At 50.1% G+C, this 22631-nt stretch overlaps 1 protein-coding gene across 3 annotated transcripts in view; it reads right to left on the reverse strand.

Annotated features, from left to right (window-relative positions):
• Positions 1–22631, reverse strand: part of CSMD2 (CUB and Sushi multiple domains 2) — a 249974-nt gene that overhangs the window by 106081 nt on the left and 121262 nt on the right. For 2 of the 3 annotated variants that reach the window (XM_039381589.1, XM_039381591.1), the window contains 3 exons: positions 20527–20630; positions 16976–17088; positions 9196–9378 (listed from right to left, as the gene is read on the reverse strand). The exons of the other annotated variant lie outside the window; for it this stretch is intronic. In XM_039381589.1, coding sequence (XP_039237523.1) covers positions 9196–9378; positions 16976–17088; positions 20527–20630 — 400 coding nt within the window. The remainder of the gene's footprint in view (positions 1–9195; positions 9379–16975; positions 17089–20526; positions 20631–22631) is intronic. 3 annotated transcript variants of the gene reach the window in all.

Raw genomic sequence — 22631 nt, forward strand, 5'->3', positions numbered from 1 at the left:
TTCCCATCACAAATAAATCACTGACTTTTGCTGGGACAGCACGTTCCCAAAAAGAGGCCTCCAGCCAGGCTGCAATTCCCAGGAAAACAATCAAACCTCCTTTAAGTGGAGTTGAGGGGAAGAGTTGTGTAGGAAAAAAACCTTCAGTCCTCCAGGGTTTTCAATATATACTGTATTGCAGCTGACAAGGCCCATTAACCTGGAAAAGCAAGGCTGCCTCTCAAGTGGTACCTGCCCAGAGTTTGGGATATTTTATGTATGGATGCTCTGCTCATCCTTTTTTCCCCCCCATCACCCTTGGTAAAACCCATTAGTGGGAACATACATCTCCCTAATTCCTGGCAAAGGGACATTGAGCAGAGGATGAGCCTGGGTTGAGTTTGGCATTTATACAATTATTTGGATCACTGCTCAGCCCTCCCTCTGTTATTTTCCCTCTGCCTTCCCTTCAACACTGGATGGGTTGGGATCCAAGAAATGGACGTTACCATGACGTTATCAAGGCCACACCATCCATTCCCTGCTCTCAGCAACAAAGGGAACAGATTAGAGAGAAAACAAACTGCAAAATATCCTCAGGATTTGGGCTCTTTACAAGCTGCTGAAATATCAGGGGATGCTGTCAAATAATTCTGTCAGCATAAGCAGGGTATAATCTGCCTAAGAAATATTGCATTCACACCCAGGGAAACATCTGAGTGGCAGAAACCCCTCCCAGGAGCGAGGTGTCTCCTATAAATTTTTAAACCCCAAGTGGTAAATTAGCATTCAGCCAGAGGACCTCCAGCATCCCACCAGCCAGGCAGAGAGAGGTGCAGCACAGCTCAGCTCACAAAATAACAACAACAAAGAACTTGCTGACAAAGGGAAGGCAGAGGCAGGGTGGGGGAAGAATATAAAATTAACCTTTGCTAGATAAAACAAAGTGACAGATTAAAAAGGAGCTGATAAAAAAAAAAAACCAACTCCAAAAGTCTCCACTGCAGAGGAGCAAATGAGGATTTGGAGTTGCCATAAGATCAGTGAGCAGAGAGGCAAGTTGGGGCTGCAGGACAAAGGCCAAGAACCAGGTCCAAGCTCTCCTTGGTGGGAAGAGGAGCTTGGCTTCACCTTCCCAAGGGGAACATCCAGCCCAGGAAGCCACAGCTGGTCCAGAGGGATCCTCACCGAGATCCTGCTGCCTGTGACAGGACAAATTTCCTTCCTCTTTTTAAGCTGAGGGGCTTTTTCTTCCCCGTGAGGAGACGTTTCAGCTCCGGGGCTGCACTGGGCAGGGCTGGGATCCACAGCAGCCCCTCTGCAGGGCTGGCCACCAGGACCCAGGCAGGAGCTGTTTAACAACATGTCACAGGCAGGGAGAAGAGCTGTCAGAGGGAGGATTTGAGCCAGGGAAGGTGGGAGACAGCCCAGCACTGCCTGGCTCGTGCTGTTTGTGCTGCTGAGACAGCGAGGAACAAAAAGCCCCCGAGGAGCCAGCAGTGATTCCCAACATGACAGGGGTCAGCCCTGCTGCCTGCAGCCTGTCCATCAGGATCCCTGAGCTGGGAACAGCCCTGAGACCTCAGAGCCTGGAATTAATATTTATTACCCTTGTTCTTAAATGTTAGAAAAGGACATTTCATTATGAGCACGGCACAGGGTCCCGTTCATAAAGCCCGCACTGATCTTTGTCAATAATTGTTATTACTGACCAAGCACTGCAAAGGCAATAAGAAAAATCCCTTCATTAAATGCAGCAGAATAAATCCCAGCAGAAGCCAGCAGGGACAGAGCAGAGAGCACAGGCAGGAAGGGCCCAGCACGAGGGATTTGTCCAAGTCATCACAACCATCATCCAGGTTCTGCCTTGATTTAGAGCAGGAAAACAGGGAAGGAACAGCTCAGGAAGTCGAGAGGGACAGGTGGATGTGGCACAGGGACACTGTCCCATGTCCCTGGGGGTGATGCCTGAGGCTGGGCTGACACAGGGGAACCCAAGAGTTCTCCACCAGCACCTCCATCAGGAGCAATTCCTGCAGTTGTCTCACCCAAATCTTCTCTCTCCCAAGTTGTTTCTCTTTTATTCTGCCTTCCAAAGATCCAGCTCCTCCACAAACCACCTCTCTCCTCCCATGAGGCCACACCTGGTGTCCCCAGACACTCCAGCCCTGCTCATCCTGCAGGATGAGGATCCAGGGCTGACCCCAGGGAGAGGTCACACCGTGGGAACAGGAGCTGGAAAACCCAGCAGGAAACCACTGTAAGAATAATTGCAGTCTCCATGGAAACCATAAAAACTCCTGACTTCTCTCTCAGTTTTTTTAGATATTGTTCCCACAGACTGTGACCACTTGGGAGAGAGTTTGGAGACAGGAGTGGGTTTTCTCCTTGCCTTCCCTTTTGAAGAAGATCCCTGCTCTAGGCACAGCTTGGTGATGGAGTGGAAAAACGGGGGCTCAGCAGGAGCCTGGTTAATCAGCAGCATTCCTCACTTGGGAAGCACACATCCCAAAGAGCTGACGGTGCTGGAAGCCCAGGGCACTGCTCCAGCTGGGAAGCAAAGTGCTTTATATTTTGCATTTTCCTCTTTCTGTGTCTGCAGAAACACATCTGCACCACGGTGCATTTCCCTCCTCCAAACCCTCCGGCGAGTGGGAGGTGAGGGAAGGAGTTTGGAGCAAATATTAACCAGGAGTTCTTGGGTTTCAGAGCAACAAACTCCTCATTTCACTCTGGTGGAATGGCTGAACTGGGCTGGGACAGCAGGAAGTCGAGAAGGATGAAAAGCAGGCAGGTTTTGGGCACCAAAACTCGAGGAAAATATCACTGATTTAAACCAGGCTGTGCAGGAGCCTCTGAGCAGGTTCCAAACCCACTCAAACAGCACCTGGGAGCAACTCAAAGTTTCTTAAACTTCCAGGGAGCTGCTGATGCACACCAGGACAGGGCTGGGCTGTGTCTGCCAGGGATCCTGCAGCCATCTGTGCCCAGGAGGTGCTCCAAGGTCCTGCAGGAAGATCCTCTCCTGTGTGCCTGTAGATTGGGAACAGAACTCTCCCCCTCCCTGCAACCCCTTGGGAATGGGTGCAGTGGCCACAGAAGGATGGAGATTTAATTGCTGGGTTTTGGCAAAAGCTCCAAATGAGCCCAGTGGTTTCGGTGCCTTTGCTGTGCTGCTCTGGCAGCTCATCCCTCCTGTGCTGCAGGGTTTGGAGCCCTGTGCCAAGTGCTGCAGGCTGGAGCAGGGAACAGCCTGGCATGGGACTGTCCCCACAGCGTCCTGACACCCCAGAGGGCTGAGGGGTGAGTGCTGTGACCCTAAAAAGGGTTACACCCCCCAAAGTGTGAAACACAGCAGAGCCTGGGCAGGTTCAGCCACACCTGAAGCTCCACCCCTGGGGAGCAGGGAAAGAACCTGGAAAGACAAACTCCCACCCAACAGCTCCATCCCATGGGAGCTGGGAGTGTCCCACTGCAGCCTCCTCAAACCCCAACCCCACGTGGAGAGGGTTGGATTAAACAAGGGGGCTCCTCTGCAGCCCAGATCGGGGATGGCAACACAACACAGCCCACATCCCATCTCCCGGACACAGGGGAGGGGACAGGGATGATCTCCTCTCCTGACAAAGCCAGGGAAGTGCCAGTTCAGATTAGAAGGGGAGCAGCCCATCAGAGCCACCCTGCAGAGCAATTGCTGCCAGGAACAGGGACAGATGCCCTGGCACAGGACAGCTCATCTGGAGCAGCACAAAACCCCCCCAGGGGAGCAGTTCCACCGGTTCAATCAGGGGAATAACAGCGTGGAGACAACCCAAGGACCTGCATCCTGCTGCTGAGGGCTGAGAGGGCAGCTGGCAGCACCCAGGGGAGGGTGGGCACAGAGGGGACACCCCCCAGCCCAGCTCTCCCTGCTGAGGACCCCAAAACCCCCAAAATTCATCACAGCTCCCAGAGCAGCTTGTGGCTCTACAGCTGCCAGGGAGAACTCTCTGGCAAAGGAACACTGAGGAGAAAGCAGGCTCTGGTTTGAGCCAGGGGAGTGCCAGCTCTCCTCAGACACGGGGGGCACTTCCCAACTCACCCGACAAGAGGGATGTGCAGCTTATTTGGAGGATGTGCAGCTTATTTGGGACAAGCCCCAAGGAGGAGCAGCAGGGACTGGTTCCACGGCCCTCTCACAGTCCCACAGAGGGAAAGGGACTTGTTTGGGCTCACAAAACACAGAGTTTTAGTTGTTTTGTCTCACCGGGGTTTGTTTCCCTGGGGAACACGACGGGTCCAGAAACCTTGGAGTTCACAGGTCTGAGGTGCACCAGCTGAACAGGCACCAGAAAATCAGGTGTTTTCTGGAATGACCCCCCCAGAGCAACAGCTAAACCAGGGCCAAGAGTTTGCCTGGCTCAGTGAGGTTACACCAAAAAAAAAGCCTGAGGAGCTCATGGGGGAACAATTACAACCTGATTCCTCATCATTAAGAAGGAGCTGAATGATTCCTGCCCAGCACAGCACTTGAGCATGTCTGTCTGCTTAAGCAAACATTTAAATCTCAGCCCTTTATAAACCAGGGCTGCAGAACAAGGGCTCTGAGAGAGAGTGCCCTGCTTAAAATCAGGAAGGGAACGGTCTTACATGGCTGCAAGCGTGAAACAAGGTTGTTAACAAAAGCTACAAATCCCCCATGGAAACAGAGATCAGGGTAATCCTGCCTTCATTTAATTTGCTTCCCTCACTGCAGGGACACCCTGGGTCTCTGGCTCAGGGGAACAGGCTGGATAAGGAGCATTTCCCCAGCCCTTTGCTGCTCTGAACCCTTCGGGTCCAGGGCAGGGGGAAGGTGCCGGTGGGTCCTCGTGGATTTACAGCTGGTGAACAACTGCAGAAACCATCCAAGGCAGGAACTGGGCTCAGCAGGTGACAAACCTGTGTCCTGGGAATGGTTCCAGCTGGGATGTGACTGGGATGTGACCTGTGCCCTGCCCTGTGCCCAGAGGTGACACGTTTGGGCAGGGTAAGGTCAGTCCCCATCCCCTGTCCCAGTTTGGGTGGCAAAGATAATCCCAGGGTGTCCCTGCCATCACACCAGGGAAATGGGAGCAGGGTGCTCCAGGAAAGCATCAGTCACAACTAAAAAAAAAAACAAACAAAAAAACACATGACAAAACAGCCTGGAATAACAAGGACCAGAATTCCTGCACTTCTTCCAAAAACCCACTAAAAGCAGAGGCATCAACAGGCAGGTAAATGAGTCCAGTGGCAGAAAGGAGAGAAAGAAACCATTTACAGCAGGAGGGAGAAACATTTGGGGAGTTAATATAAACTGTTCCATCAGCTCTGCACGAGGAGGGAGTAAAAGGAATAATATGAAAGGGAGAAGGGAAAGGGAGAAGGAGGAAAGGGGATAAAGGAGAAGAAGAAAGAGAGAGGGAGAAAGGCAGAAAATAAAGACCAATTGCCAATTCAATTTAGAGCTAAATGACAACCTTGTCAAGTGATATGAATGACACAGTTCTGTTCAGCACATTCCTGGGGAAAACATCCACTGCACTTTGCATTTCCAGGTCCCAACCCTGATGGTTTGGCCCAGCCAGGGCTCCCAGAAGGCAGAGCTCAGCTCCACACTGAAGGCTGCAGTCCTTACAAAGGGGAGCTCAGGTTATTCAGCAGGTCTAACAGGCCAGTATGGGATTAATTAAAAAAAAAAAGGAGTAGTTATGACTAAGGAGAAGAGAGATTTTACACTGCTGTTAAGGTAAATCAGATATTAAAAGACTGGAAAGCAACATGAGCAGATCTGTGAGGAGAAATGGGCTGTGGCTGAGGATTTCAAGTGAACAGGAGGGGAAGAAAGCTCAACATCTGCTCCAGGGCCAGGGGAAGAAAGCACACAGTTTAACATAATTCCAATTGGAAATGCTTTGGGAAATGTCTTCTGTTCTGTTCAGGGGAATGTTAGGCACGAGCACTACCCTAAGCAGTAAATACACAGAGTTCACAGGAACACAACCAAAGGAAAACCACTGGAAACTAATGAAAATCCTAAAGCAAGAGCAGAGCAAGAGCAAGAGCAGAGCCTGGAGGAGTCCAGAAGTGTCCTGGAACAGCCCAGCCCAAATTCAGGCCCCTCCAGTCAAACACACACAGGCACAAACACGAGTTTATCCCCATCCCCAGCAACACCAACCTTGGGGCAGGAACTTCCACCCCTCTTGTTTGGGCTCACAAAACACAGAGTTTTAGTTGTTTTATCTCCCCAGGGTTTGTTTCCCTGGGGAACACGACGGGTCCAGAAACCTTGGAGTTCACAGGCCTGAGGTGCACCAGCTGAACAGGCACCAGAAAATCAGGTGTTTTCTGGAATGACCCCCCCAGAGCAACAGCTAAACCAGGGCCAAGAGTTTGCCTGGCTCCAGTGAGGTGCTTCCAGTGCCATTCAGTGGCACAGTTTATGCCACAACCCTCAATCATGTACAATGCCAGCACTGCTTGGCACGAGTCAACCCCCTGGGAAAGGGGCAGGACTGAAAGCTCAGGAGCTGCAGGACACAGATCCCCAGGGACAGGCAGCAGGAGGAGCAGAAAGGAAGGGAAACTGCTGGGGAAGAAGAGCAAAGAGCCTTTTAAGCCTCACTGAACTGCTGCAGAAACCCTGTGAGAGCATCTCCCTTTCCTTGGCAAGGAAACACAAATTTTGGAACAAATCCTGGTCATAAATGTTTTGTAGCAGGGCCTTCCCCTGCCCTGCTTCCCTTAAAATCAGATAACGAGCCCATCCCTACTGTACATAGGATGTTCAACCAGCAATTCCCACCCAGCATCTGGAATTATGGCCCCCCTAAAACACCCCTGCCCCCAGCCACGTCTGCCCAGCCTTCCACCAGCACTCCCCCCAGGGACTGAGCCACTCTAGAGCTGCACTTATGGGGCTGCTGCCCCATTTATGAGCTTTATGATCTCCTCAGCCACAGGTCAGTGCAGATTTCAGCTGGAATGTCACATCCCACAAACCTCCCCTGAGTCAGCACAGCTTTCCTTCAGTGACATCCCCCCCCAGCACATTGTGGTGTCAAGAGAGAAAAGGGAACGAGCTCTGTAGGAAAACAACAGCTGGGGGGTGCTGGGGGTGAGACCCACCCTGGCCTGAGACACTCCCCCCCCTCCTCTGGTGCTGGAAATCTCATTTTTAGAGCCAAAACTGGCCACTGCAAAGCTGATCCGAGCACTGTGAGATGGTGCAGGAGAGGGAGGAAGAGAGGTTTGGAGTGTCCAGGTTTGGAGTGTCCAGGTTTGGAGTGTCCAGGTTTGGAATGTCCAGGTTTGGAGTGTCCAGCCATCACCCACATCCCACCCAGGAGCAAAGAGCCAGGCACTGCCCAGAGTCACCCCCAGGCTCAGCACAGACACCCCCCACCCAGCACTGCACCTTCTGGGGGTCCCTGATTTACAAATATCCAGAGCTGGAGAGCCACAGAGAACAGACCACACTGGAATTATTTGAACTGAAACATTCATGCTTTGCATGGGGGTTGATTTGATGCCCCTGATCAGTATCTCCTGACAAAAATAATCCTATTTTACTGGAAAGTCTCCCTTCTGTACTAACATAACCCAATTGTTTCATCTTGGGCACAAACTACAGGTTTATTCCCAATACAAACTATCAGTACAAGCCTCAACCAAACCATGAGCTGTTCAAAGTCATCTGAAAGTCCAGGAAATGAAAAGGAAAAACCAGTGACTCCTGATCTAAGCACAGGAACAGTCTGACCCTTCCCACTTTACAGTTAACTAAGAAAAACTCTGATTTCCTCCCCAGCATCTTTAGCCTGATTTGCTTACAGAGCAAACCAAACAGCACCTGGAAAAGGCAGAACTCACACAGGAATTGCTTCCTTTGCCCAAGCAGACGTTTAAATTAGTGTTTGAAAAGAAAGGCACTGCCTTGGAACCAGCTTTCCCCTTTTTTCCACGACCTCCCATTCTCCCCCAGCTCTCCAAGACCTCAGTTGAGCTCTGCAGGAGCCAGGTTTGCTCCCCCAGCTCTGTCATCTCTGCTCCTGCCACGCTCCAAAGGAGCATTTTCCCTGGGCTCTATCCCAGCACATCTATTTACCTGCACAGTAAATAGATTTATTTACCTTTCACACTGCTAAAAAGCAACATTTCTGCTTTCTCTCTCTCTCCCTTTTCCCCAGCTGCATTTTCCTCTCCTGTTTTTTTTTTTTGCTCAGCTCACTCTCCCTCCCCTGCACCACAGAACCTGCTCAAAGGCACAGATTGGAACATATTCCCCTAATTAGAGATGAGACAAAAGGAAGGCTTTGCTTGTGACCAACTGGGGAAAACAAAGACACTTCAGTGAGTTTTGGCAGTGTCCAAACCCCACACTGTGAGTGTGTGTGAAGGTTCTGTCAGGGTAATAAAGCAGATTGCCCAACACATCTTCAAAGGACAGTGGGACCATTAAAACCCACTAGGGACTGTGCAGTAACTCCCATTTACATCCCAAAATGTTGCCCCCTGAGTCACTGTGGAGAGCAAAACATCCCAGCTCTGCTGAGAGCTCAGGCAACAAATCCCAGCCCCAGGGCCAGCAGTGGGAGCCTGGCTGCAGTCAGACAAGGCAGGAAAACTCAATGGCAAAAACAGAGCTGGGGTTTAAATTATGGTTTTGGTTGTGTCTGTGTGTCCTGCCTCGGACACCAAAGCCCAGATTTCTCTCTGGAAGGGACCCAAGGCAGAGCAGGGGGAACACATGGTTCTAGGACAGCCCAAATCTCCAGCTGGAGAAGGGAAGGGACCCAAGGCAGAGCAGGAAGAGCACACGATCCCAGCACAGCCCAAATCTCCAGCTGGAGAAGGGAAGGGACCTGGAAGGGACCTAAGGCAGAGCAGGGAGAGCACACGATCCCAGCACAGCCCAAATCTCCAGCTGGAGAAGGGAAGGGACCTGGAAGGGACCTGGAAGGGACCCGAGGCAGGGCAGGGAGAGCACACGGTCCCAGCACAGCCTGGATCTCCCCCTGGCCACTGCTCCGTGCTCCTCATCCCTCCTCTGCCCAGGAAAGAGCCCAACCAAGCTCTCCCCAAGGCTTCAGCTGGGTGAAGATGCCCCTTGGTGCCAGCTGTGCCCCCGGCAGAGAGCACAGAGCACCCCCCTGTCCCCAGCACCAGCTCACACACGGGCGATGCTCCGGAGCCGCCTCCTCCCTGACTTACACACACACACAGGTTTCTGAGCAGACCACTGGCTGCTCTTTTGGCAGGTAATGGTTCTCTGGCCCTTCAGCTCGAAGGCAGGCTGGCACTCGAAGGTCAGGCTGTCCCCGTGGCGGAAGGTGGAGCCCTCTCTGCGTCCGTAGGCCGGGATGCCGGGATCGCCACAGCTGCCCTGGTCGATCTCTGCAAGACAGAACACGGGGTTGGGGTGGGGAAGGAGCTGGGGCAGAGCCTGCTGGGCAGGGAGCTGCTCTCCAGAGGAGATGGAGCCCTGGCACCACCTCCTGACTGTCCCTCAGCCTTGGAGTGATGGCTCTGGGGAGAACGAGGGGAGGTTTAGGTTGAGTGTTGGGAAGAAATCCCTCCCAGGGAGGGTGGGGAGGCCCTGGCACAGGTTGCCCAGAGAAGCTGTGGCTGCCCCATCCCTGGAAGTGTCCAAGGCCAGGTTGGAGCAACCTGGGCTAGTGGAAGGTGTCCCAGCCCGTGGCAGGGGGTGGGATGGGATGGGATGGGCTTTAAGGTCCTTTCCAACCCAAACCAGGCTGTGATTCCATGATGATCCCAGCTAAATGAAAAATACAGCAATCCCAAGTATTCCCTGCTCTTCATCTGCTTCCAGGACAGTGAAGCCAACAGACCCTGACCCCTTCACCAGGACCAGCTCCCCTGGCCTGGAGGACACAGGGGGGTTTCCTGGATTGTCACCTCTCCTCCCCTCCCTGCCCAGACCCAGCTAATCCCGTGGGCTTCGTGCCAGCCAAGCAACCCCAGACACAATTTCCCGTTATCTCCTTCCCTGTACAATTCCATTTCCAAAGGGCCCCCCTGCTCTGGATCACTATTAGCTCCAACACTTCATTCCTTCCCAGCCTCCTCAGTGTTCCCACATTATTTATCTGCTTCCCACTCATCTCCCCCTGCCCGTCTGCAGGTTTTATCCCCATCATCTCCCATCAGCCTCGCTGTCTTTCCCTCCCCGGTTCCAATTTCTTGCGCCAAATTGGAAATCTCTTTTTATGACATTTTTTCCCTTGGCGGAGGGGAACGGTGGGACCCGAGGTCTGCACGGCTCCATCTAATATTCCAATTTGCTTTGAATAACAACAAGCAGCTCATTGTTATTCTGACTCCAAGGCAACTCGGGATCCAGGTGTATTTTAGAGAGCACGAGTCACCCAAGGCACGTCGGCTCCCGCTCTCTGCATCTTGAACTGAAAAGTCACTGCCAGGTAATGAAGCATCCCCAAAAACAATTTAACATAAATTAATATTAAAGCTTCTCGTGGAAAATAGGTTTCTCAGCGAAAAGCACTTTGTCAGGATTTATGTCTCTTCCTGCAGACTTTGAAAATCCGAGGGTTTTTAAGGTTTTGCTCTCGCACGGGAGGGGATGAAAAATAAACCAGCTGGGATGTTCCAGCAGGACTGAGCTGCACATTCCTGTGATGGAGAGAGATCCCAGCTACAACAACTCCAGCTACAGCTGCTGCATGGAAGAGGAGAGACACTGCTGCCCTGAAAGTGGAAAGGATCTTTCCCTCTTCCCTTCTGAACTTTTATGGGAGGGAAAGGAGATTTGATCCAATGTAAATATTGCTTTACCACAGGATAGTTAGAATTGTGTCTATAATGCATTATAATATTTATTTGTGTAATAAGTGTAATATAATTCCCTTCCCCCCATATTGAGTCTTGTGTTGTGTCTGGACAAACCCCTCTCACACTGGGGTGAGTTGTGGGAGGGGGGGCTTGGACTGGGAAATTGGATTTTTGGGGGGCTCAAACCACCACAACTCCTCTCCAAAAAAAAAAAAAAATGCAATGGCACCTACCACGAAATGAAAATTCAGCTTTAAAACTCACGAAGCAGTAACGAGACCGAATGGGAATAAGGTGATTTTAAACATTTATCGTTGTGTCTGACAGAGATGCAGGAAACTGAGACTGCTGTGAGTCAACCGCCTCAAAAATCCACTTTTGTTATTCCTTCCCTTCCCACACCTTGGAGTCTTGGGGCAACCTGGGCTGGGGGAAGGTGCTCCTGCTGATGCCTTAAGATTCTTCTAGGTTTTTTTGGGTTTTTTTTCTAATATTATAAGCTTTATAAGTAGTTAAGTAGCAAAAGTAGATTTTAGAAGCAGCAGCCCTTATCCCTTTACCCTTTACCCCAGTAGTTTACACACTCCTCAACCCCTGCCTACCCCATTCCATGCTCCCATATCGATACCCCCTGAATTCCAGGAGAAAATGTTTCGAGTCTCTTGTCAAGGCAGGGCCTCTTCTATTTGAGGACATCTAATCCTGGCCTGAACCACAGAAGGACAGTCAAGAACTGGGTGCCCCTGGACCCTTCTGTGCTCTGAAGATGATGAAGAAAAGCCCCCCAGCCCCAATTCCAAGGGGGAGGGATGGAGGTGGACCAGGGGGTGGAAACACTTGGGATTGGACAAGCAATATTATAAATTGTAATCTCGTGCCTGGGCACAAATTAAACCCTTTTCTTATCTCATCCTCAATTAAATTGCTTTGGAGTTGGTGGGGGTTTTTTTTCTCAGCTCCTACAGGCAACACTGCCCATGGGATGCTGGACACAGGAATTCCCTGCTGGAATTTTGGGGCAGCTCCAGCTCCAGCAGGAGCCAAAGGGACCTCTGGGTGTTCAGTGCTTTTGGAAAACAAAAAAGGACATGCTTGGGGTGGCAGGGACTCGGGAAAAATGCAGCAAAGTAAAATCAGAGCCTTTTGACCCTCTGCTGAGGGAGAAGTGAGGCAGCACAGCTGCTCTGGGGGCACAAAATTCAGTGTTTCCCCCCCTCACCCCCTTGCCTGTGTCACCCTTTTCTGCCCCTCTGCACGAACTGAGCTCAGAGAAAATGAACTGTGAAACCAGGGGGTTAAGGATGGACAGAAATGAAGAATCAGAGCACATTTCCCCCCTTCTCGTTAGCAGCTCACACATTTTGTTACCTTACAGAGGTCAGGAAAACGGAATTAATTCAGCAATTCCATTTTCTGACCTGAGAGGAAAAAAAAAATCCCCCTGGTTCCTGCGTTTCTTTTTTTTCACAGGTAGTAAAATCTATGAAATATTTAGCAGGGTAGAAGTTCCCAAAAAAAAAAAGAAAAAAAGAGAGGGAAAAAAAAAAAAGAAAAAAAAAAGGGGAGTGATTTGGAAATATCAAAACATGTTACTTCAATGAGGTTGAACCATTTCTCCTGATGAATGTTTAAAGCAAAAATCACTTCCACATTAGAATAATAAAAGTCAAAACTAAACAAGAACATCCAAATCAAATGTTTTGACATTACTGAAACGAAACAAGTCGACATGAATCTTTCAAAACTTCTCCATCAAATATTATTCATACAGACAAAATTTTGACAAAACAGCATTTTTTTTTTTCTACCCAGCAAACGTTTCCCCAGGAATTCTGCAGCAGCTCTTTATGCTGTTTGTCTCCTGGTGGTGGGTGGGGAAACTGGGGGCCCTGTGCAGAGGAGGGAACCAGGGACTAAATGAGAGCAAAACCCTCCCTGCTCCTCCACCACAAACCCTGCAGGCACCTGAAATCCAGGCCACTCTTTTTCCTGGAGTTCTGTGGGGATTTTCTGCTCCTGCCTGACTCAGCTGTGGAGGAAAACGAGGCGGTTTGAGCTGCAAGGAAGCAAAACTCTTCCAGTTTCTGGAAGAAACGGCCCCGGGATGAAGGATTTGGGAGCACTTTGGGGGTCAGGTCTGAGGAAATCACACAAATGTCACCCCCAGTCAGAACAGAGCCAAGAAAACACTTCAAACTTGGAGTTTTGTACTTGGAATAATTCAGTTTAAACTCACTGGAGTTAATGGTGTCAGGGAGGAACTGGAAGGAACCAGGCCCAGGGTGTTCTTATGGCCTCGTTCTTTGGGATTCCAAGGGAAAGGAGGGATTTGATCTAATGTAAATAGATTGCTTTACCATAGGAGAGACAGTCAGAATTGTTGTTTTATAATGTATTATAATATTTATTGGGTCAGTAATAAATTTGGATATAATTTCCCCGTGCTAGTAGAGGTGTTTTGTCTGAAAACCCTCTCACACACTGAGACAAATTGTGGGGGGCTTGAAAATTGGAATAACTTGGTTTAAACTCATTGGAGTTAATGGTGTCAGGGAGCATTATAATGTATTATAATATTTATTGGGTCAGTAATAAATTTGGATATAATTTCCCTGTGCTGGTAGAGGTGTTTTGTCTGAAAACTCTCTCGCTGAAACAAATTGTGGGGGGCTTGAAAACTGGATTTTTTGGGGGGGTCTCAAACCACAACAGGGACAAAAAAAGGGACCATCCAGTTCCAAGCAGAAGGACCATCCAGCTCTGAAACCACCTTGGAGGGGAAGGTGTCCCTGCCCATGGAAGGGGTTTGGAATGAGAGGAGCTCGAACGTCCCCTTCCAACCCAAACCATTGTATGAACGAGGAAAAAAGGGGTCTAGAGAGGAAACCCAACGAGGAGGGGACGAACTGAAAAGGACCTTTTTGCCACATCTACCAGCAGCACTGCAGAGCAAATGCAGCAGCTGAATCCAGCTGGCTCCCAGAGCCCCGGGGCCTCACATCAAATCGCTGCCAGGAGGCTCAGACCAGACTGAAATCCAAGTTCCCCGACCCTGAGAGCAGCTCAGGGCAGAACATCATCAGCTAAAAAGCCTCCCTGGTGTTGGCTCAGCACTATTTCAGCTTTAGGACACGAGTCAATACATTTAATGGCAAAGACAGAAATCCTTCACCCCCCCAGCCACAAGAGCGAGGCTCAGGTGACGCTGCACCAAAAAAAATCTCAACACACGACTGTATTTAGGCCTGAAATAAATGTAAAAAAGGGCTGCACAAAGCAGCAGCTCCTCTGAGCAGGTTGGGGCTGCAGCAGTTTGATTAAAGCCAGGAAGTTGAGGAGAGGAAATCTCCAAACTCCAGCCCTGCAGAGCTCCTAAGCCTCTTAGCACCACGGGGCTGAACTCCAGCGTGGAGCTGAGCAAGCCAGAGCCAAACACTTACTCAGCATTTCCACACAATAAATATTGTTTAATCATCCCCTGGTGGTTCAGGAGCACAGACTTTACTCAGCTCTGCCCAAACTAACCCAATTCCAGCAGAAACCCAAATTACATTAGCGTGTGTGTGTCTATAATTCTAGCTTTCATTTTAAATTCTTCCTTCATATTAAAAACCATAAACTACAAAATATATCACAGCATTAAAATTTGGAGTTGTTCTGTTGTGCTCTTTTTAGTTTTAACATTTCTGTTGAACTCATCCCATCTTCATGTGCAGATCTGGAAAACCCCAACCCACATCCCTGGTGTTCTCCACACTCTCCCTGCTGCAAATGGGCTTTCTCTTTACTCACCAGTGAAGAAAAAGGACCTGGCTGGTTCCCTCCCTTCCTCAGAACCCATCAGTAAAAACCTGATGGCACAAGGAACTGGATGCTGAATACAATATCTATTTATCCATTTCCCTATTTTCTTTTTTTTTTTTTTTTCCCTCTTCAGCACATTTTTCCAACAGGTCCGTGGATAAACCTCCTGGGTGTGAGTGTTCCAGCACAGCAACAGGCTCTGGGATCACATTCCCCTCCCAATGAACACTGAAACTTCCACCTTTGAGGATGGAGGGTTATTTAAACACACCCTCCAAGCAATCCCTGCCCTTCTCCCAGGCAGATTTTTGGGGCCTGACTTTACACAGCTCCATCAGCTGCAATTTTCTGCTCACAAATAGGAGGAAGTGGGGCCATAAAACTGATATTGAAACTTGTTAAGAAGTTGGACATAACTTCACAATGTATTTGGCAATTGGCAGTTGCCTCTCCCTCAGGTGCCTCTTCCTTTGGAACTCGAAGCTCTTGCAAAAACTGTGAGAGTTTTATGGCCCTGGCTGGTGGAGGGGGGGCAGTTTAACCCCTGTGTGTGTTTGTTCCTGCCCAAACCCGCCCAGAAAGGTCAGGAAAGTGCTGGGAAAACGGCAAAGGTGCCAAAAAAAAACGGGAAAAGATTTCACAGAATCACAGAAGTTACTCTAAACCCCACGGGGAGCAGCTGAGGGAGCTGGGGGGGGTCAGCCTGGAGAAAAGGAGGCTCAGGGGGGACCTTCTGGCTCTGCAACTCCAGGGGGGTCGGGCTCTGCTCCCAGGGAACAAGGGACAGGAGGAGAGGGAACGGCCTCAGGCTGTGCCAGGGGAGGCTCAGGTTGGACACCAGGAGGAATTTCTGCCTGGAAAGGGTGGTCAGGCCTTGGCAGGGGCTGCCCAGGGAGGTTTGGAGTGCCCAGCCCTGGAGGTGTCCAAGGAAGGGCTGGAGGTGGCACTCAGTGCTCTGGGCTGGGGGACAAGGTGGGCATCGGGCACAGGGGGGATTTGATGATCTTGGGGGTCTTTTCCAACCTCAGTGATTCTGGAATTCGGTGAAAATGAGCAGGTAAAGCTGCTGAGGAGGAAAGGGAGAAGCACATTTGGCACTGGGAGCTCCACAGGAGTCCAGGACTCGACTGATGATGGACTGGGGAGGTCACAGGGAGTGAGAGCAGCTCGGCCTGGCCATAGATCAAGGTACCAATAACATCAAAACAAGGCAGAGGAGGGAAAACTCGGGCTCCTTGTGGCCCCAAAGTTCACCCAAGATGAACAACAGGGTGAGAAGTCCCTCCATCATGGGCTCTGCAACACCAGATTTATCAGGAGACACAGGGAATATGTCACAGTGCCCTGGGGATGGGATCAGCAAAGCAGGCAGGTCTGGGAGCAGGGATCACTCCCAGCAGTGCCCCCTCCAAGGGCAGGTCTGGGGGCAGCAGCTCTGCCAGGCTGCCAAAAACCAGCTGCACACCAAGGTGGGCAGGAGCAGAGCCCGGAGCCACCAGGCTGGGCAGTCCCAGCTGCTGGCACCGAAATGGCACCGTGAAGATGCTCCCTGGAAAATCAGGATTGGCCTTTTCCTTCCCTCAATTCCCTCGTTTATGTTCCTCCAGGACTTTTCCTGCTGACCTGGGCCCTGCCATGCTGTAAATATTCCAGCATCACCCTAATTCCCCCTGAGGTCCTGCCCAGCCTCCCTGGACTTGCTGGCACTGGGGCCAGCTCAGTTTTCTGGTGGCTCAGGTCCCTCAGGCCCCTAATTCTGTTCCCTCACATTCCCCAGCACCACCCTGGGCCCCGAACACAAGGTGACAATTCCCTGAAACACGGCAAATCCAAGAGAAACCCTCTGAAAAATGAATGAGGGCCCTGGGAAGAGCCAGGCTGAAATGTTCCCGGAGCTGACAGAGACACTTTTCCATCCCACTTTCTCACACCTGTGACAAACAGCAAACACACGAGTTCGTGCCAGACCTCAGCAGTCACATCCTGATGCATTCCTTTGAAAAATCCCTGTATTAACTTTCATTTCATTTGTAACACTCCAGACTACCCGAGAGTAAAGCAGCTGACACCCCTGATCCACTGGAACCATTGATTACTCCATCTCCTCATTTCCTCCCCCAGACACAATCTGTCACCATCAGCTGAGCCTCACCAGCTCCTTTCCAACAAAGCAGATGAAATGGCAACCAGACAGTCCCCACCCAGCCAGCCCTGATGGAAAAGAACCCAGCAAAGCTGTTCTCAGAGGAGCAAAGGGGAAAAAAAATCTACAGAGCTTCGATACATAAATAGAGAAGCTTCTTCCTCCTTTTTCTGCCCTCATGCCAGCCCTGACCCTTTGAAAGCAGAGGGGTTCTGAGAGAGGGGCCTGGCTTACCTTCGTAGGTCGCTTTGAAGCCCAGCAGGTTGCTGACACTGTCTGTCTGGAAGAGGAGCCACATCTGGTGGTGGGTGCTGACGATGAGGTCGGGGACGGTGGTGCCCGTCAGGCTGCAAAGGGAAACCAGGACAAATCAGCCTGTTTGCCTCCCAGAGCCAACAGAACAAAGGCCAGAGATGCCTCTGTAGGACCAGAAAAACCAATTGAGAATCACCCCAAACCAGGACACTGCCCCAAAACCTGCTGCATTTTCCAGACGGTCTGGAAAATGTTTCCTTGTCTGTTCTGCATTCTACCTGCACTGGGAGGCTTTTACCACAGCTGAGGGCCTGCAAATTATCATCCTCACCACCATAATAATTACAATTTGGTGCCATTATCGCAATATATTATCCAGCAACAAAAGGAATCATTTTCTTTCTCGCCCAAGCGAAACCACGAGCAAACAAATAAAATTCCCAGGACCCAAAAACCGGTGAGTGAACCCCCTGAACTGCCTTGACAGTGTTTTCTAGCATTAGGAAAAATTGGTTTCCCCACACGTTCTCTGCAAAGCTTCCACCCTGAGAGAAAAGTTTCTAAGAGGTTCTAGAAAAAAAAAAAAAAAAGACAAAAAACCCCCACAAAACAAAAAAAACCCGAAACAACAACAAAATTATAATAATAATAATAAAAACAAACAAAAAACCCCAACAAAAATAATAAAACAAAACCAAAACAACAACAACAAAACCCAAACCAAACAAAAGAAGCCCCAAACAAACAAACGAACAAAACCAAACCAAACAAAACAAAACAAACAAAAAAACCAAACAAAAAAACCACCTGGAAGCCAAGGCAGGAGCCTCAAATGTGCTGAGCACCCTGTGAGCCCTGGAGAAGTGCTGCTAATCCCAGGGATCAGGAGGTTTCCTTCCCTCCAGGATCCTCCCAGGGGAGCTGAGGGGATTTAGGGAGATGTCACCAATCTATCCCCGTTAATGTGGCTCGTTCAGCCCCGGGATTAATCATCTCCTTGTGGTTCAACAGAGCTTTGGAGCTTTATCCCCCACCCCCAGGAGCATCTTGCAGGGCTCCAGCTCCCTTCCCTTCCCTGCACACACAGGAGCAGTGGGTGGGAAGGATCATTATTCCAGCAGCAGGATTGTTGTGTTGCCTGTCTCAGTGGCAGTGTTTCATGTTGTTATTGCACTATTTCTGCTCAGGTATTATCTGGGAGGAATTTAGAAATTAAAGTGCAGCTCCTGCAAGGGGAGAGAGGAGGGTCTGGGGATTTTTTTTTATTCTGCAGTGTTTGCTTAAATCTGAATTCCTGCAGATGTGCAGGGGCTGGATGGGACAGGGTGGGGAGGCCCTGGCACAGGTTGCCCAGAGAAGCTGGCACTGGGTGAGCTTTAAGATCCCTTCCCACCCAAACCAGCCTGGGATGCTGTGGCTGCTCCAAGGGTTGAGCTGCTTCCTCAGCTTCCAGGACATTCCCAGCAGCTCCCTGGGAGTGGAAGGTTCTCTCCAGTTCAGGAATCTGAGGTAAGCAGGACCTGCCTGGCCAGGCACAGAACACTCCTCCCCATCCCAGAGCCCCTCCCCAGACCCACCAGGGTCAGACCTGCCCCCAGCCCCTGCTCCAGAGGGTGCTTTTCCCTGGAATCACAACCAGCTCTCCCAAGCCCATCAGAGCCCTCCCAGCTCTGCCCCCACCTTTTGCTCCGTCATTCCTTTGACCTGCACCAGGAATTTTACTGATCCCAGGGCGCTGGGAAATGGGGAAATGATCTTGTTTTAATGCCTGTTTTGCACCCCAAGAGTTTGCTGCAGAGTGCAGGGGTGTGATTGTTGATTCTCCAGGTACTGAAGCAGCAGAGAGGCAGGAATGAGGAGCACAGCAAGAGAAAAACCTTCAGGAAAAATAGGGGGCTTCAAAGCTTCCCTCATTCTTTGCTATTCCACTTTAACAAGCCCAGTGATTGATTTGGGTGCTTGTTACTTTAGGGAATAAAATCCTCTCTGCAAGTCAGAAAAGCTCAGCCTAACAATCTGTTCTGTTCCCTGAGATGCATTTTACAGGGATGAGGGAGAGGCTGGAGACAAATGGTCCTTCCTGGCTCCGTTTTGGGATGGTGGCTGTGCTGTGCAAGCTGATTCCAGAGGGTTCCTTCATCTGAAAGGCAGCAGGAACTGAGCTCCTCTTCCAACAGCCAAGAAGAAAGGAAGAGCAGCAAGAAAATCGGATCTCCTGCCTTTGACAGGATCAGGTTTCTGTGTTTTGATTCCTCAAAAAACCCCACAGCTGGTGCCCAGTGGATCTACCTGGATCCAGGTGACAGTGGGAGAAGTGCACACCAATTACAGCTGGAATATTTCTGTGCTCTTCACACCTCTCTCATATTTAATTACCTTTCAACTTATCCTTGCAGATGATAAATAAATAAAGAAAGAAACTTCCCTGTTAGGATCAGCATCAGGAATTTGCTTGAAAGTTCTCCTGCACTGGGAAAAGATTCCAGACACTGCACCTTTCCCAGTCCCAGATATTCCACATTTGCATTAGCCAGGGGTTGGGGGGCTAATGCAGAGTGAGAAAAACGTGGAATGACAACAACCAAACCCAGGAAAATCTTCCTTGGGCTTCAGGCAAAGCCAAAGGGGAGGAAGGAGGAATCATTTCAGCAGGTTCTTACAAACTGCTCCCCTGGCAGTGATTTGCACATTTTGACCAACCAGCTGTGAAATGTTCTGGAACACTTCAATTACAAACACTTGGGCAATAATCAGCCTGCCCATTCCTGGAGCTCCTGACCAAAGGATCATGGGCTGGGAAGAAACGTGGAGGAAAAGGAACCTCGGGGAAAACAAAGGTTTGGGCAAGACAAGGAAACAGGAATGTGAGTGGAGATGGAGTGGGAGGCTGATCTGTGTGGGAAAAACAAGAGAAGAGGAAGAATGAAAAAAAAACCCCACAATATAACACCCTCCCAACTGTTGGCAAGAGCACAACAGCTTGGCTGGAGGAGTTTTGGAGAGGCCTGGAAGGAAAGCAGGACCATCTCTGTGTCTCCAACGCTGAAGAAACCCCCACAGAACATCACATGTGCAGCCTAAAGGATGCAAATTGAGGGGGACAAATCCCAGACTTGAGGGGGCATCATTTACCCCAATGCACCCTGGGGTGTCTCACCCAGAGGCAATGGATTTACACCTTGCACAGGTAACCAGGATGGCACAGAAGGACAGCCCAGGAGAGAGAGAGAGAGAGAAAACAGCCCCTGGACCCTGCCTGAGCTGCAGATCCTCTCATATCCCAGGTTTTATCCTCTTCCCTCAGCTCCCTGGACACCCTCAGCCCCTCCCTGAGGGCTCCACAAAGGCAGCTCAGGAGAAATGAGGTGCAGAGGGAAGAACACACCAGAACAGCCCCCAAAAATGACAAGCAGCACATAATTCCCCCTCCCCAGGGACAGGGAGCAGGGGGGGCTCCCCCATCCCAACCCCTCAGGCAAAGCCCAGGGCTGGGTCTCCCTCCCCCAGGGGCCTCAGGAAATGCTACTTACACATAAAGCACAGTTTTCTGGTCTCCCACTTGGCCTCCATCCCCCACTGTCAGGGTGTCATATCCTCTCTCCAGCTCGAATTCCTCGAAGGTGAGTTTGATGACCTGGCAAAGAGGCAGCAGGTTAACAGGGCCCCCCCACCCCGGGAGCCACAGCCAGCCCCTGCCCTGCCTGGCCATCTGCTGGGCTCTGGAGCTTCCAAGAGCACCCAGAATATCTCCAGGACATCCCCAAAGGTGACTGTCCTGGCTCTTTGCAGCCCTGGAGCACCTCCCTGCAGGCAGACTGAGCTCCTCCTGAAACCACCTCTGGGACTTCTCTGCCTCATCCATCCATTTCCCAGATGACTTTACTCATAAAAATGTGTGTGCTGGGACTCCAGCAGGCTCCTTTTCTCTTTCACCAGGTACCTCTGCCCTTTCCTTGCCAGCCCTGAAATCCTGTCTGTGCAGGTGCAAGTGGAGAGTCTTTTGCTTTGAGTTCCTCCCAAAATGTCTCCTGGTTTCTGGTCAGACCAAGAGAGGATTTATATGAATTACCACTGGGAAATTGTCTCAGGCTGTCTGCAAACACAATCATCATCCTCACATCTGTCCACAGCTCTTTGTGCCCTGTGTTTTCCCTCCTGTTCCACCCAAATTTCCACCCCCACTCCACTTTTCCAGCCCCCACGGAGCACAAACCCCATGGACACCAAGAGGTTTGGGTTCCAAAACCTCTCAGCTGCTTTGGAAACCTCTTGTTTTCAAATACAGCATGATTTAGGGGACAAAAGTCCTTAATCCAGGCTGAACAAACAGAAAAGGAAGAGAACTTCATTTCCAGAAGTGTTTTCCAGAACAATCAATGGAGCTTTGGGTTCCTGGAGCTCTTTCAGTGACCTGAGCCAGGAAAGCACTTGGATCATCAGACCTTTGTGCAGGTGCCTGGAAACACATTGCATTTCCTTGCTTTTAACAGATTAAATCACCACATTTGAGTCCAGGCCCCCTTGGGCTATTTTAGACAACACAGAACTATCAAAAGGAATTCAGGAGGAGGAGCCACGTTGGTGCCAAGGCCCACAGGCACCTGATGCCACCCCAGGGCATCTCAGGGCCCATCTTAGGGCCAGGACCAAAGGCACAGGGAAACCAAAATCCTGCTCTCTCTCATTTCTTACCTATTAAAAAAGCAGCACCTCCTGCAAACCCTTGAGCACGTGTGCAGTAATAAAAGTCCCAAAGTTCAAACCAAAAGCAAAAAAAAAAAATAATGGTGTTTCTGTAGCTGAGGCCGAGCTGTCCTGTGCCACCCCCTCCTACACATAAACGCAATATTTCTCAGATGCCCAGAAATGAGGGATTTGAGCCACGACATCCTGAAAAATCAGAGTTTTCCCCCAAGCCCCGGGACTCGTGTGATCCTTCAGACAACTGTGGAACCATTAATTGGAGTGGCAGCACCGAAATATTAACCTGTGCAGGTCGTTATTAAAGCCTGTAATGATGGAATAATGTAATTAATACAAAGCTGTAACGCTGCACACATCGTTAGTTCAATCACCCACTCAAGTGAGCTGCATTCTGAGGAGCCTGACCCTAATTAAACAACTAATTACATTCTAGCACACTCAAGACTGTAACCTCGTGGCACAGGAACTGGATGCTGAATACAATATTTATTTATCCGTTTCCCTATTTTTTTTTTGTCTTTTTTTTTTGGCTCCGAAAGCTGAAAATTATTTAATGATCCATTAAACCAACAAGAGCCCTCCCAGCACACACAAACACACGGGGATGACACAAAAAGCTCCATTTTTAAGCTGCTGAAGTGACAGGAAGCAATTAGCAAAGCCAAGAAAATCGGGCTGGAATGTGACACCTGAGCCTAAAGCTTTGTGGCACAAAGTGATTTGAAGTGCAGTCACATTCAGAGGGAAAAAACCCAATAATTCTCTCCATAAAACACCTCTTGCAGTTACATTGAAATGCTTTACAAGCACGTTACTCATCTCCCCCTTCTCCCCAGGCTCCAGCATTTCTCTTAATTTGGGATGAATCCTCCCCTGGAGGGGCTCATCTCCCTCCAGCACAAAAAAGCTTGGACAGAGCTTCATTTATTTG

The sequence above is a fragment of the Pipra filicauda genome, unplaced genomic scaffold (assembly GCF_003945595.2).
Source record: "Pipra filicauda isolate LSUMZ 115617 unplaced genomic scaffold, ASM394559v2 scaffold232_size1229904_pilon, whole genome shotgun sequence".
Classification (NCBI taxonomy): domain Eukaryota; kingdom Metazoa; phylum Chordata; class Aves; order Passeriformes; family Pipridae; genus Pipra; species Pipra filicauda.